We start from the raw sequence: 16,990 nt of genomic DNA on the forward strand, positions 1-16,990 counted from the left end.
CCCTCTCCCCAGCTTCTCATCTGACTTCTTCCCACTTCTTTCCCAGTCCTGATGAAAGGTCTCGGGCCAAAACGTTGAATCTTTTTACCCATAGATGCTGCCTGACTTGCTGAGTTCCTTCAAGCATTTCAGTGACAACTTGGTGATAAAGCTAAGACACTCTATGTACAGTTTCTCAGTAAATCTGAAGCAAAGTTGGCAGTGGGGCCCTTCAGGCTCCTCAATGTATAAGATTTTCTCTGTCAGTATCATTTAAATGCATATTTCAAAATATATTTGCTCAATCTCATTATGTCTTGTCAGTAGAATAAATAAATATTTAAAAAATAGAACATTATAACATTCTATAAGACTTAACTATCATAATGGTCTTATGATCTTAAGCTCCACTGAACGTTTGAAAACAAAGCTCTTTTCAATAAATGCAAGAAAAATATGTTCTAGTTTGGAATCACTGAAATGTCAGCATTCTGAGCCATATATTGTCTCTTATAAACTGGGGCACATGCCAAATAAATTGCCTTTATTCTTAATTTTCCTCTGTGCTGTGTGTGGGTTCTGCAGTTCTGTAAGAATTAATGCGACATTTATACGAGTAAGTTGCCTTTGGAGAAAATTGGCTCTGTGTGAGGTCAGGATAGAGGTGAACATCGCTGACAAGATTATAAACTCCCTTGGACAGTCTGCCAGTAAAAACATCCAGGATCAACACAGACCTTGGGTGGATCTGCAACTCATCAATAGCAACTTCCAAGCTTTTGAAATTATTTAGGATCTTTATATACAATGTATATTTTGCACACTCAGAAACCAGAGTACAAAAACTATGAAATACTACATAAAATATAAACCAGCACAACTCAGAACTGGTTATATAAAACCAGGTCACACACAGAGTAAGTTTAACCATGTAACTCTGTTTCCTTAGTTTCAGATTATTTACTAGTGATCTGATCCACATCGAGAAAGTAGAGTGAAAGTTAAAAAATAAAACTGAACACAAACTAAGATGAAAGCAAATTAATTAAAATACCAAAAGTTCATTGTGGGTGGAGATTCACTAGATTATTCTCTAGATGCCAAGCCATTTTTGTAGTGACAACACCATGACATAAAGGCTCAACTAAAAAGATGTTTGGATACCCCTGGATAAAACAGAGACTCAGACAATAGTTCCTAGTTCAAACCTGGCCCACAACACTATTTTGAGTTATCTTGTTAACATGCCTACAGTATCTTAGTTCATGGAATGTAAGGCACTGTTCTTGATGGATAGGCTATGCTTTTTCAATCTCCCAGTGCTGCAGAGTGATAGGGTTCAAGTGAGGATTGCATGAGGTGGTGAGGGGAGGGGAGAGTGGAAAAGAGAATTGTGTGGAGAAAAGCATTGAAAGGAGATCAAGTCAATAATAGAGACTGGCTGAAGACCAAGGTGGGGTACCAATAGCAAAGAAGCAAATTTAGAGTAAACAGCTACTTGGAGGAAGGTGATTGCCTCTGAAAATTAACACCAAAGCACCCCTTAATCTTCTGGGTAGCAACTACCTTGATGTCTGAACCTCAAAATCTGTGCCTGAAAGATAGAGGGGAATTTTATGAAATTAGTGTCAAAAAACATTGCTTGTCATTTTCCCCGTATCTATCCCAGGCAATGTGTAATACACATAGAAATGACAGCACTAATTTAGGCCTTTATCTTCTGCTCCAACTTGAAAATGGCCAAAGTCTAAAGAAAGCTAAGTTCCTAGGGAATATTAAGAAGCAGAGGTAATCTGGTGTGAAAATCAAAAGATCTTTGAAGACAGCAGTGAACATTGATAATATTATTGAGAAAATGCATAGGATGCTGGACTTCATTAGTTGTGCCACTGAATACAACAGCAGGGAGATTACAGTCCAATTATTTAGAACATCAGTCAGACATCAGCTGTAGTACTGTGTGTAGTTCTGGCCAACACAGTGTAAGAAAAATGTGTTAGCAATGGAGAGAGTGCAGAGGAGATTCACCACAATGTAGCCTGGGATGGAGTATTTTGCAAGGAAAAACTGGAGAGATTAGGTCTGTTTTCCCTTGAGTCGAGTGGTTAAGAAGACATTATTATATACATTATTGTGCAAAAGTCTTGGACAGCCTAGATTTTTCATATAGTTTCAGATGGTATGGGCTTCATTAATCCCTGATCTCAACATCATCAAGGCTGTCTAGGATTATCTGGGGAAAGAGAAGCATGTAAGACAGCAAAGTCTGCAGAAGAACTATGACAAGTTCTCCAAAATGCTTGGAACAACCTACCAGCCAATTTTCTTATAAAAAACCAAAGCTTTTACTTCTCTTTATAGTAAACATTTTGATATTTGGAAACTTTCCAATTCATTATTTTTGAAAGCATCTTCTCTTTACAGAATTGTTTAACACATGCCTAAGACTTTTGCACAATTCTGTAAAATTATGTTACACACACAGAATGCTGGAGGAACTCAGAAGGCCAGGCAGCATCTATGGAAGAAGAGCACAGTCGACCTTTTGGACCTGCTGAAGGGCCTCGGCCCGAAATGTTGACTGTACTCTTTTCCATAGATGCTGCCTGGCCTGCTGTGTTCCTCCAGCATTTTGTGGGTGTTGCTTACATTTCCAGCATCTGCAGATTTTCTCTTATTTGTGATCTGTAAAATTGTGAGCAGTTTTAAATAAGGTTGGCTGTAGGAATCTTTTCCCCTTATCAGAGGTGAATAGAACCAGAAGACATAGATTAAAGGCAGTTGTAAGAGATCTCTTACTCGGTGAGTGTTGAAAACCTGGAATGAGCTGCCAGCGAAAATGGTGAAAGTAGTGTCCTCAACAACATTTAAAAGGTGTCTAAATGAGCACATAGATCACTCTACGCATAGAAGGCTATGTACCAAGTCTTGGAAGAGGAGATTAATGCAGACAGGTGCCCACTGGTCTGTATGAACAAGTTAGGCTGTAAGGCACGTTTCCATGATGCTTGACTCAGTGACTCTAATAGCATGCGTACTCATGATCTACAGATTGAAATGTCAAAATCTGGGTTTATCAAGGAATTTTAAGATGTAAATTTTAAAACTTTATTAATTATGACTTCGGAAGTTCAAGGCGCATATCAGAAAAAAATCATTTCTGTTGGTGAGCAAACCCAGATCAAAAAGTGACAATCTTAAAATCAGGAATAACATTTTCACATGTTTAGTGAGAACATGGAACTCTGGAGGCTGGATTAACTCAAATCAACAAGATGGAAATCAAGATATTTTTGAATTGTTAAGGTATCAAGGGACACAGAACAAAAGCAGACAAATGGAGCTTAGGTAAAAATCAGCTCGGATCTGATTGGCTAAATTTCAGAGCTTGTTCCCATGTTGAACCAAAAAAGCCACAGGAAACACATTCGAGATAAATATTTGGATATTTATTGAACAAACTTAAGTTAGTGAACATACGTCCACACTTAGATATAATTTTATTTTGATACCTCTCTTCATTTAACTCATCAAGATGTACAGTCAAATCATCTGAATTGCCTGATACTTCAAATGTTTCCTAGAATTAATTTTGCCTAATTAGTTAACAAACTGCTATAATCACAGTTACATTGTTCTTTTCCTTAATGGTTCTGATAATCAAGGAATGGATTCAGTTGATGCTGTTTTTCCAAGATTATAAACCTCTTGTTGTGAATCCACTATCAATTACCTTGACAGAAAGTCACCCCATTCCTCTATAATACTTCTATTTAAATATCTTCTAGACATAAGTTGCCACAATATCAAAAAAAACCAAATTCGATTGTATACAAGGTGCATATAATACATACAGTATTTCTAACGTAATAATGTTTAGCATATTGTTAAATCCTGATTGAATGCCTTGACCCAAGTTATTGACTATCCCTTTACTCCCACAGCTGCTGCTTAACCAATTGGGTTTCTAGAGATTTCTCTCTCTCCAGATCCCAGTATCTGCAATCTCTGTGTCTCTGTCACATCACACCATTCGATTCACTTTTAATATTAATTTTGGATAACCTTATTTACTTTGATAGATATAATCCCTGTAAGCAATACCACAAGGCTCCATGCAGATTCATAAAGTATTGTTAATACTTTGCAACAACCAAAACAAATGCAATAAGAATGCATACATTTAATGAACACTAAATGTATCAGAGCTTTCGACGTCAGTGTGGTTTAAAGCTTCCTGCTTTAATTTTTATCCAACAAAAGATGTACAGTTAAAAGTAATATTGCAGCACCAACATATTAAGTGCCTTTATACTTAGGTTTGTTACCAAGGGTAAATGAACAAGGGGATGATTGTTTCTGAGTGCATTGCACTGATTTCAATGCAAGATCCCACTTGCTTCCAGCCTTCTTAAAACGCTGTCTTTTAGCTTTGATGTAGCATGAATATTCATCTTGGTCCCTGTCTTCTACCTCGGAAGAAATTCCCATCTTCTGAACTATGAGCACAAGCAGTTCATATTGTTTCTGAACTGAGGCTTCAATGTCCTTCAACCTGCAGGTTTAACAAATTGAAAGGAATAAGTGCAGCATAATAATACAAAGGGACAACATCTGAATTATTTTAAAACAATTACACACCTGTATTTCTGCTTCTCCATCTGTAATTCAAGCTTTTTGAGATCAGTTGCCTGATTGTTCATTTCAGAGCGTGTTTCGTTGCTTTGTGATTCTGAAAACCTCTGTAGGAAAGACTGAAAGATAAACATGAATTTTACCAATTGATATTTTTTTAGCCCAGCCAAAGGTATATTACGATTTTGTGATCTATTTTTGGATAATTGTTTCATGTCCTTTGAACAATTATCTATTAAATATAATTTGCCTAGATCCCATTTCTTTAGATATTTACAGATTAGAAACTTTTTAAATACTGCTCTTCCTACCTTTCCGAATTTATATCCAACGAATATTTTGGAAAAAATTTTAAATTTAAATACTTTTCAGAAAGGTGTAATAGCATCCATTTATAATATAATTATGAAAATATGTCCAGATTTATCTAATAAAATTAAGAATGATTGGGAAAGGGAACTTGGAGGGAGGAGAAGATAGTGGCGTGACGCAGCGCGCGCGGCCATTCTGAATGATATCAATATGTGTAACTAGGGGTGTCGTGCACAATCCGGATTTGATGGAGACAGCCGTGAGAAGCGCAGAGGAATATCAGGAGTAACTTCTGAAATGCCCACTTCGCTGCCATTGCTACTGTGCGATCGAGAATCTCCGGAGACAAAGGCCCCAAATCCTTGGCTTTGCGTATTGTCTGTTGTTGGGGCCAGGGTCGGAACGCTTGGCAGAGATGGTGCGCGGTGCTCGGTGTCGGGAGATGGTCAGAGGCTCGGAGTTTTTCGGACCGACTCGGAGTCGGACTGTAGTCAGATGCTTCCAGGATGCTGCACCGGCAAGTTGGCGGCGCTGGATGTTTACCGTCTGCGTGAGATAGAAACCATAGAACCATAGAAACTAGCAGCACAGAAACAAGCCTTTTGGCCCTTCTTGGCTGTGCCGATCCATTTTCTGCCTAGTCCCACTGACCTGCACGCGGACCATATCCCTCCATACACCTCCCATCCATGTATCTGTCCAATTTATTCTTAAATGTTAAAAAAGAATCCACATTTACCACCTCGTCTGGCAGCTCATTCCATACTCCCACCACTCTCTGTGTGAAGAAGCCCCCCCTAATGTTCCCTTTAAACTTTTCCCCCCTCACCCTTAACCCATGTCCTCTGGTTTTTTTCTCCCCTTGCCTCAGTGGAAAAAGCCTGCTTGCATTCACTCTGTCTATACCCATCATAATTTTATATACCTCTATCAAATCTCCCCTCATTCTTCTACGCTTCAGGAAATAAAGTCCTAACCTATTCAACCTTTCTCTGTAACTGAGTTTCTCAAGTCCCGGCAACATCCTTGTAAACCTTCCCTGCATTCTTTCAACCTTATTTATATCCTTCCTGTAATTTGGTGACCAAAACGGAGCACAATACTCCAGATTCGGCCTCACCAGTGCCTTATACAACCTCATCATAACATTCCAGCTCTTATACTCAATACTTTGATTAATAAAGGCCAATGTACCAAAAGCTCTCTTTACGACCTATCTACCTGTGATGCCACTTTTAGGGAATTTTGTATCTGAATTCCCAGATCCCTCTGTTCTACTGCATTCCTCAGTGCCTTACCATTAACCCTGTTTGTTCTACCTTGGTTTGTCCTTCCAACGTGCAATACCTCACACTTGTCTGTATTAAACTTCATATGCCATTTTTCAGCCCATTTTTCCAGCTGGTCCAAGTCCCTCTGCAGGTTCTGAAAACCTTCCTCACTGTCTACTACTCCTCCAATCTTTGTATCATCAGCAAATTTGCTGATCCAGTTTACCACATTATCATCCAGATCATTGATAGAGATGACAAATAACAATGGACCCAGCACTGATCCCTGTGGCACACCACTAGTCACAGGCCTCCACTTGGAGAAACAATTCTCTACTACCACTCTTTGGCTTCTTCCATTGAGCCAAAGTCTAATCCAATTTACCACCTCTCCATATATATCTAGCGACTGAATTTTCCTAACTAACCTCCCTATCGGGACCTTGTCAAAGGCCTTACTGAAGTCCATGTAGACAATATCCACTGCCTTCCCTTCATCCACTTTCCTGGTAACCTCCTCGAAAAACTCCAATAGATTGGTCAAACATGACCTACCACGCACAAAGCCATGTTGACTCTCCCTAATAAGTCCCTGTCTATACAAATGCTTGTAGAGTCTGTCTCTTAGTACTCCCTCCAATAACTTACCTTCTACCGACGTTAAACTTACTGGCCTATAATTTCCCGGATTACCTTTCGATCCTTTTTTAAACAACGGAACAACATGAGCCACTCTCTAATCCTCCGGCACCTCACCTGTAGACAGCGACATTTTAAATATTTCTGCCAGGCCCCCTGCAATTTCAACACTAGTCTCCTTCAAGGTCTGAGGGAACACCCTGTCAGGTCCCGGGGATTTAACCACTTTAATTTTCCTCAAGACAGCAAGGACCTCCTCCTTTTCGATCTGTACAGTTTGCATGATCTCACTACTTGTTTCCCTTAATTCCATAGGCTTCATGCCTGTTTCCTTAGTAAATACAGACGCAAAAAACCTATTTAAGATCTCCCCCATTTCCTTTTGTTCCGCACATAGCCGACCACTCTGATCTTCAAGAGGACCAATTTTATCCCTTACAATCCTTTTGCTCTTAATATACCTGTAAAAGCTCTTGGATTATCCTTCACTTTGACTGCCAAGGCAACCTCATGTCTTCTTTTAGCCCTCCTGATTTCTTTCTTAAGTATTTTCTTGCACTTCTTATACTCCTCAAGCACCTTATTTACTCCCTGCTTCCTATACATGTCATACAACTCCTTCTTCTTCTTTATCAGAGTTGCAATATCCCTTGAGAACCAAGGTTCCTTATTCCTATTCACTTTACCTTTAATCCTGACAGGAACATACAAATTCTGCACTCTCAAAATTTCTCCTTTGAAGGCTTCCCACCTACCGATCACATCATTGCCAGAGAACAACCTGTCCCAATCCACGCTTTTTAGATCCTTTCTCATGATGGGACTTTCGAGAGACTTTGAGACTTTTACTGTGTCATGGTCTGTTCTTATCAAATTACGGTATTGCTTTGCACTGTTGTAACTATATGTTATAATTATGTGGTTTTTGTTAGTTTTTAAGTCAGTTTGTTATGTGTTTTCGTGATATCATTCTGGAAAAACATTTTATCATTTCTTAATGCATGCATTACTAGATGACAATAAAAGGGGACTGCGTGTCCTCATAATCATAATCATAAAGCTTACTTTACCTATTGAAAAATGGACCAAATTCTTCAATTAGTTAATTCATCCTCTATATGTGCTAAACATGCGCCGATACAGTTTAAAGTAGCCCATATGTCTAAGGATAAATTAGCTCGTTATTACTCTCATATAAATCCTGTATGTGATAGATGTCACTCTGAGATAGCTTCTTTAACTCATATGTTTTGGTTATGTCTTTTTTTGAAAAAATATTGGAAAGATATCTTTGATATTATTTCAACTGTTTTGAGTATTGATTTACAACCTCACCTTATTACGACAATTTTTTGTTTACCAGTGATAGAACCAATTCATCAAACCTCTTCAGCTCGTCGGTTGATTGCATTTGTGACATTAATGGCTAGAAGATCCATTTTGCTGAATTGGAAAGAGATTAATCCTCCCACTATATTTCATTGGTTCTCTCAAACTATGTTGTGTTTAAATTTAGAAAAAATTAGAAATGTCATTTATGATCCTTCTATTAAATTCGAAAAGACCTGGAGGCCATTTATTCAACACTTCCATATGATGTAATTTGACCTTTTCCAAACCTATCTATTACTTTTAAATATATGAAGAGTTAATGACACTAATGATCCTATTTGACGTTACACAACAGCCCATGTCTTTTTTTTCTTAGTTTAGTTGCTTAGTATTGTTTAGTTTAGTTTTTTGGGGGGGTATTTTCTTTTTTTTTTCTTTTCTTTTTCTATGCTAGTTCTACATTTTTTTCCTTATATTATATTTGTATTCATATTTTGTAAGATTTTGGGAGGTTTAATATCTGTGTGCTAACTGAATTTATATTTTTATATGCTAATTATTAATAACATAACCCCAATAGCTTTGTATTAATATTATGTTATGTTTAACATTTTGATATCAATAAAAAGATTGGAAAAGAAAGAAATGATATTTTTTAGCACTCCATATTTCAGTAAATGCATTGAAATCTCCCAGTTGATCTGTGAGCCATTAAGTCTTTCAGCTAGATGAACTGTACAATTTCATATTTTTAATATTATTATTATTATTACTTAGATTAACAATGGGCACACATCTTTAATAGCTGAATATTTATGTAAGGCGAGGATGATAGTACATAATTGGAAGAGTGAAGGGAACTCCTCTACAAACGTATTTCATTCATCCTGTGAAGCTGTTTCCGCTTCTCTGAAGTTGGAATTGCTGCTGTGTCTCTGCACAGTAACAGAGGAGAAACATATACAAAACACAAATCAGCTGAATTGATTTTGCTGAGGTTTTTTTTCCTAATTCAATCACCTTTCACTGGAACAAAGATATGCAACAAGTTGCATGTAAATAGCATATTTAATGTCACAAAATGTCTGAAGATGCATCATCAGACAGAATTTAACATGAGTCAGATATTAGAATATGCAACCAAAGTGTCAGACAAATATATGAGGATTTAATCATCTTAAAAGAAGAAAGAGCAGCTACTGTAGTAAATAAATCCTATACAATATGAATTAGCTTTGATCAAAAAACTTGCATTTCAAAACCAGAAGCAAATCCATCTAAGTATAATTACATTATACCCTCAGGCAGCTGTTGGGTAATAACCATTACTTGCTTACATTTATAATACCAGTCTTTCGCTTGTTAGGATATACTGTTGTTTTCACTTCATCGACTTTATTAAGAAACCAAAAGGGAAGCTTCTCCTCCAAACTGGTATGAAGGAAAATCTGTAGGAATAGAATGGAGACATTGAAAAAGTTTTCTTGATAGTATTGTATTTTCTTGCCTTTTCGTAAAGGAATTACAAAGGCTCACCTGCATCGCCATTCTCTTTAAGGATGCAGTTCTCTGGACTTCAGCAATGTCACCCACTGCTAAACCAATCTAAATTGGAAACAAACACTTGACAGAAAGTGTTTACACTGATAAAATCAGATGAGCACACTCTGCTAACAATGTTTTTCTGCTCCTCTAGGAACATACTTCATTTGCAGTTTTTGTCTCTTTCAGGTTGGAATTCCCGCTGTTCTCCACACAGTAACAGAAGAGGAATAACTCGGCTGACAAACTGAAATTATTTTGCTGAGGTTTTTTTGCTCTCATTCAATTGATCCTCATTGGAACAAAGATATGCACAACAGGTTGCATGTAAATAGTGTATTTAACATCACAAAATATCTGGAAGCACTTTAGATTCCGAATCAGGTTTATTATCACTGACATATAAGACCATAAGACGTAGGAGCCAAATTAGGCCATTTGGCCCATTGAGTCTGCTCTGCCATTTCATCGTGCCTGGTCATTTTTCCTCTCAGCCCCAATCTCCTGCCTTACCCCTATATCCCTTCATGCCCTGACCAATCAAGAATTTATCAACCTCTGCTTTAAATATACATAAAGACTTGGCCTCCACAGCTACCTGTGGCAATAAATTCCACAGATTCACCACTCCCTGGCTAAAAAAATTCCTCCTCAACTCTATTCTAAGAAGATGCCCCTTTATTCTGAGATTGTGTCCTTTGGTCTTAGACTCCCCCACCATAGGAAACATCCTCTTCACATCCACTCTATCGAGGTCTTTCACCATTTGATAGGTTTCAATTAGGTCACCCATCAACAACATTGTGGGCCGAAGGGCCTGTACTGTGCTGTACTGTTCTATGTTCTATGCTCTATACAGGCCGAAAGTCATCAGATGCTCTTCATATGACAAGCCATTCAATCCTGCAATCATTTTTTGTGGACCTCCTTCAAACTCTCTAAAGTTTCAGCACATTCTTTCTAAGATAAGGGGCTCAAAACTACTCACAATACTCCAAGTGAGGCCTCACCAGTGCTTTACAAAGTTTGAGCATTACGTCCTTGCTCTTATATTCTAGTCCTCTTGAAATTAATGCTAACATTGCATTTGTCTCAACCTGCAAATTAACCTTTAGGGAATCCTGCACAAGGACTGATAAGTCCCTTTGTACCTCAGTTTTTTGTATTTTCTCTCCATTTAGCAAATAGTCAACCCTTTCATTTCTTCTACCAAAGTGCATGACCATACACTTCCCAACACCATATTCCATCTGCCATTCCTTGCCCATTCTCTTAATCTGTCTGTCGGTCTGTAGCCTCTCTATACGTATCCTCAAAACTACCTGCCCCTCCACTTATCTTCATGTTGTCTGCAAACTTTTCAAAAAAGCCTTCAATTCCGTCATCTACACTATTTACATATTTAATGTAAAAGAAGCGGTCCCAACACCACTTGTTTTGTGGCAGCTGTATAGCACAATATGTAAATTACTATAAATTACAATAAGAAATATAGTTATACCATATATTTATTTGTTTACTTGTTATTGTAATTTGGACAAGTTGGACAAGATCCTCACCAAATGGGTGCGAACTTCCATCCGGTCTATCAGTGGATTCTTGCTATTACTTTTAAATTTTATTTTCTTTTGCCTCTAGGTCCCAACACATTCTAGAAACTTTAGTTTGACTTGACAATAGACCAGTGAGCCTTACGTCTGTGGTGAGAAAGCTGTTGGAAAAGAATCTTAGAGATAGAATCTATGGGCATTTAGAGAATCATGGTCTGATCAGGGACAGTCAGCATGGCTTTGTGAAGGGCAGATCATGTCTAACAAGCCTGATAGAGTTCTTTAAGGAGGTGACCAGGCATATAGATGAGGGTAGTGCAGTGGATGTGATCTACATGGATTTTAGTAAGGCATTTGACAAGGTTCCACATGGTAGGCTTATTCAGAAAGTCAGAAGGCATGGGATCCAGGCAAGTTTGGCCAGGTGGATTCAGAATTGGCTTGCCTGCAGAAAGCAGAGGGTCATGGTGGAGGGAGTCCATTCGGAGTGGAGGGTTGTGACTAGTGGTGTCCCATAAGGATTGGTTCTGGGACCTCTACTTTTCGTGATTTTTATTAATGACCTGAATGTGGAGGTAGAAGGGTGGGTTGGCAAGTTTGCAATCAACACAAAGGTTGGTGGTGTTGTTGATAGTGTAGAGGATTGTCGAAGATTACAGAAAGACATTGATAGGATGCAGAAGTGGGCTGAGAAGTGGCAGATGGAGTTCAACCCGGAGAATGTGTGAGGTGGCACACTTTGGAAGGACAAACTCCAAGGCAGAGTACAAAGTAAATGGCAGGATACTTGGTACTGTGGAGGAGCAGAGGGATCTGGGGGTACATGTCCACAGATCCCTGAAAGTTGCCTCACAGGTAGATAGGGTAGTTAAGAAAGCCTATGGAGTGTTAGCCTTCATAAGTCGAGGGATAGAGTTTAACAGTCGTGAGGTAATGATGCAGCTCTATAAAACTCTGGTTAGGCCACACTTGGAGTACTGTGTCCAGTTCTGGTCACCTCACTATAGGAAGGATGTGGAAGCATTGGAAAGGGTACAGAGGAGATTTACCAGGATGCTGCCTGGTTTAGAGAGTATGCATTATGATCAGAGATTAAGGGAGCTAGGGCTTTACTCTTTGGAGAGAAGGAGGATGAGAGGAGACATGATAGAGGTATACAAGATAATAAGAGGAATAGATAGAGTGGACAGCCAGTGCGTCTTCCTCAGGGCACCACTGCTCAATACAAGAGGATATGGCTTTAAGGTAAGGAGTGGGAAGTTCAAGGGGGATATTAGAGGAAGGTTTTTTACTCAGAGAGTGGTTGGTGCATGGAACGCACTGCCTGAGTCAGTGGTGGAGGCAGATACACTAGTGAAGTTTAAGAGACTACTAGACAGGTATATGGAGGAATTTAAGGTGGGGGTTTATATGGGAGGCAGGGTTTAAGGGTCGGCACAACTTTGTGGGCCGAAGGGCCTATACTGTGCTGTACTATTCTATGTTCTATGACATTGACAGCTGGCGAAAACACATCCCCGATTTCACAATCCAGCCTTTTACAATAAGTATGAATGCCCCAAACTAAAGAAAATAATGCTAAAATTATTTTTTAAAAACCCTATCACAGAATTCTATGCTCTAGTATACACTGTAGAATAGAAAAGTTCTTTGGTCATTTAGCCAAAATCCTGAATCTGCCCTTAGTTACTAATTTGACAGTTGGTAGTCTCCACATTCATTTTATCTCCTGAACAAAAAAGAGACACGACATTAGTAGCTTAATGAAGGGGAACTTATCTACAATGCTACACCTCTTGCTGATTTCCTGCCGAAAAGAAAGCACCAGCAGGGCTGAGAAACTAATAATACTAATTTATGTTATTGCTAAGGTTCTAAGGCAGTGGCAGAGACATAGTCAGGGGCTGAGAAAGCAGGAGAAATATAAGGTGAGACCCATTGTAAAATTTCAGTTTACCCCGGTCCAGGAGAAGCTTTAAAAATCAAGTGAAAACTTGAATTCTGCCCTGATCCCTATTTCCACCACATTTTCCACTGTACACATATCACTTGAACATAGCAAACAGGACAAGATGATACATTAGCATGATCTGTGTGTTTACAAAGGGCTGTGCTGTGACAGTGTTCTGATGGAAGTTTGTCAATTTGAAACACATATTCTCCTCTGTTTGCAGATTGTTGCTGACTTCCGAAGTATTTCAAACATCTGGTGTTTTTATTGCAGTATTTATCTACATTTTGCTTATGAGCCAGACAGACCCTGTTTTGCATCATGCATCTTTTGCTGTGTTTCTGTGTTACTACTTTCCTGCCAGTTGAGCTGCACCTTCTTCAGCACAATTTTTATGTCCCACTTCTCAAAAAAAAACATGTAATTAAGGTAGATTATCTTGGCATTAAAAACAATTGTTAAAACCAAAATGTCCTCCCTGCCATTTCCAGGGTAAAGAAATGAAAAGAAAACAAAATGAGCTTAATAACAATGATGCATGTAAAAATGAAAGTCAGAAAAACAGATTGATGCACTGGTTTCACTGACCTGGTCACCTTCACATTTGTCAAAAACGAATTAAAGTGAATTTTAATTTTAAAAAAATCACAAGATCTGCAGATGCCTGAATTCTGAAATAAAAACAAACACACAGAAAAACCCAGGAACACCCAGCAGGTCAGGCAACATTTATAGAACAAGAAGTTAAAATTTTAACTCTTACAAAGGCTCTTTGATCTGAAACATCTATGCTTCTCCACCATGAAACACTACTTGAACCTTTGATGTTTCCAGCATTTTCTGTTTTTTATTAAAATGAATTTGTTAAATTAATTATCAGGACATGCCCTCTACTCTTTACTACCACCAGGGAGGAAGCAGAAGAGCCTGAAGATGCACACTTAATATTTTAGGAACAGTTTCTTCTGCTCTGCTGTCAAATTTTGTAACAGTCCATGAACCCATGCTTTGTGTACTATTTAAAAAAATATATTTCTTGTAACTTAGAATTTTTTATGTATTGCACTGTACTGCTACTGCGTAATAACAAATTTCATAACCTACGTCAATAATAGACCTAATTCTAATTCTGATTAAAGCCTTGTCAAATCTGAAGACATTCTCAAATGAAAATCACATTTGAAATGCACTCAAGATGTAATAATTGTTCTAATGTTGACAAAGCTATCCTTTAGACTTACCAGCAAGTTCATGAGGAGGATTGGTATGAACAGCATAAAAGTTGTTAGCATTGTGAATGTCAGGGCAGGGAATGGCATTTTCTTTTCAAAATATACTCTAAGAAAGTTATCATCGTAGTTAATATCTCCCAGCATCATTGCAAGTATCCTCAAGAGAGAAAGAAAAGGATTTTTGTATGCCATCTGCAAACATAGAACAAAGCATCAGTTTTTTTTCTCTGTACCTTCCTTATGCAAGACCATAAGATATAGATGCAGAATTAGGCCGTTTGTCCCATCGAGTCTGCTCTGCCATTTCATCACGGTTGATCCATTTTCCCTTTCAGCCCCAGTTTCCTGCCTTATCCCCGTATCCTTTCATGCCCTGACTAATCAATTACTTGGTCTCCACAGCCATCTGTGGCAACAAATTCCACAGATTCAACACTCTCTGACTAAAGATCTTCCTCTTCATTAACCATTCTAAAAGGATGACCCTGTATTCTGAGGCTGTGTCCTCTGGTCTTAGATTCTCCCACCGTAGGAAACGTCCTTTCCACATTCAATCTATCGAGGCCTTTCAACATTCAATAGGTTTCAATGAGGTCCTTCCTCATTTTTCTGAATTCCACTGAGAAGAGGCTCGGAGCCATCAAAAGTTCCTCACCTGGCAAGGCTTTCAATCCCAGTATTATTTTTGTGAACCTCCTTAGAGCCCTCTGCAATGTCAGCACATCCTTTCATAGATAAGGGGCCCAAAAAGGCCTCAGCAGTGCTTTATAAAGCCCCAACATTACATCCCTGCTTTTACATTCTAGTCCTCCTGAAATGAATGCCAACATCACATTTGTCTTCCTCACCACTGTCAACCTGCATGAGGATTCCCTTTGTAACTCTGATTTCTGAATATTCTCTCCATTTAGAAAACAGTCTATGCTTTTATATCTTCTACCAAAGTACATGACTATACACTTCCCGACACTATATTCCATCTGTCAAATCTCTGAGAATTTTTGATATCATGAAACCACATAAATACTCAAGTTGTTTTGATGTCTAACAATGACAAATGACAATTTTAAAAAATCATACACATTTGCCTGTCATATCTAGAGACACATTCACACACCCACATTCCATAATGATCTGCAAATAAAAAGAGTTGTTTAGTAAATATTTAGACATTGTTCCTGAATTGAAGCTGCATACTCTTTCAACACTTGTATGTAAATTCATTCATGAATAGTTATGAATAGCTAACATACTGAGGAATGTAGTGAAAAGCATCAGCTTTGCTGCACAGATTATGATTACTTTTGGAACTAAAGTGAATCAATATACATGTACAGTATTTCACCAACATAACGTGAAGCCTTGATTCATCAGGAATTAACTCATTAGGACAGGGATAAGCATGAATTGCTTATCATTCAAACCAGTACTGCCGAAAGATCTCAGCATGAAATGTTGACTGTACTCTTTTCCATAGACACTGCCTGGCCTGCTGGGTTCCTCTATCAATTTGGGTGTGTTGCTTGGATTTCCAGCAGATCTGCAGATTTTCTCTTGTTCAAAAAATCTACCTATTTTCAAATAAACCTGGACACAAAAGATTCTGCATATGCTGGAAATCTTAAGTAATCCACACAAAATGCTGGAGAAACTCAGCAGGTCAGGTAGCGTCTGTTGAGGGCAATAAACAATCGATGTTTTGGGCCAAGACCCTTTACACAGAGCTGTTCACAGCATTGACAAATGAGCATTTCAGTGAGGAAAATTATTGCCATCAAAGGACAATACTTATTGTTATATCAAGAATAATTTAGAAAAAGTAAATCTTGCTGAAACAAGGCTTCTTAAATGATTCTGCTTCAGAGATTTTCAGTGTTGCAAAAACAAAAATACGTTGTTTGCACAGTGAATGTCAGTCCTCCGGGCATTACATGCAGCAACTTCTCATCAGTTGTACAATCGCACAAGTGCTATGAATTTTTCAGCAAGTTCATGTCAAAGATGGAGGTCTTAGAACATTCGTTCCCCACGAAGTACCAATAATCTCTGATAAGCATGCCATCAGAGGCAGGCACAAGAAAGTAGGCCTGGCCGTGGTCAGGGACACCATCAGGTAAGGGAGATGCTTTACTTTGGAGATGAAGACTATTGGGACCGGCAAAGAATTTCATGCAATACTGCACTGTGGCTCAGAACAGGTCCTTTAAAAGATGCTGGAGAAGGCCTTCAGCCTTTGGTAAAGGGCTGTTCCGACGCATAAGGATCATATCATTTCTAAACATTTTGCTAACACTAATAGAACAACAATGTCAATCAATGGTCCCACCAACAGTAAAACATCGTTGATGTGCATTGGTAGTCTCTGTGTATCATGGCATCATTCTCATGAAGGACCTCATTACAATTTCCAAAAAAATAGTTTATGTATAAATGTATGTCCTTGTTTTTAGTAATCAGTTTTCAGATTAAAAATTTTTATCGTATAAAATTGCCCTACACTATTTTAAGCCTGGGATCTTTTGATACCCAGCTAATGAACTGAGATGA

At 38.3% G+C, this 16,990-nt stretch overlaps 1 protein-coding gene across 2 annotated transcripts in view; it reads right to left on the reverse strand.

The window, feature by feature from the left end:
- Positions 1 to 3,496: 3,496 nt before the first annotated feature.
- Positions 3,497 to 16,990, reverse strand: part of LOC134343350 (transient receptor potential cation channel subfamily A member 1-like) — a 125,674-nt gene continuing 112,180 nt past the window's right edge. For both annotated transcript variants that reach the window (XM_063042054.1, XM_063042047.1), the window contains exons 24-28: positions 14,453 to 14,635; positions 9,705 to 9,773; positions 9,506 to 9,616; positions 4,621 to 4,733; positions 3,497 to 4,534 (exon numbers count right to left, since the gene is read on the reverse strand). In XM_063042054.1, coding sequence (XP_062898124.1) covers positions 4,279 to 4,534; positions 4,621 to 4,733; positions 9,506 to 9,616; positions 9,705 to 9,773; positions 14,453 to 14,635 — 732 coding nt within the window. In that variant the 3' untranslated portion in view covers positions 3,497 to 4,278. The remainder of the gene's footprint in view (positions 4,535 to 4,620; positions 4,734 to 9,505; positions 9,617 to 9,704; positions 9,774 to 14,452; positions 14,636 to 16,990) is intronic.

Source organism: Mobula hypostoma, chromosome 1, assembly GCF_963921235.1.
Source record: "Mobula hypostoma chromosome 1, sMobHyp1.1, whole genome shotgun sequence".
Classification (NCBI taxonomy): Eukaryota; Metazoa; Chordata; class Chondrichthyes; order Myliobatiformes; family Myliobatidae; genus Mobula; species Mobula hypostoma.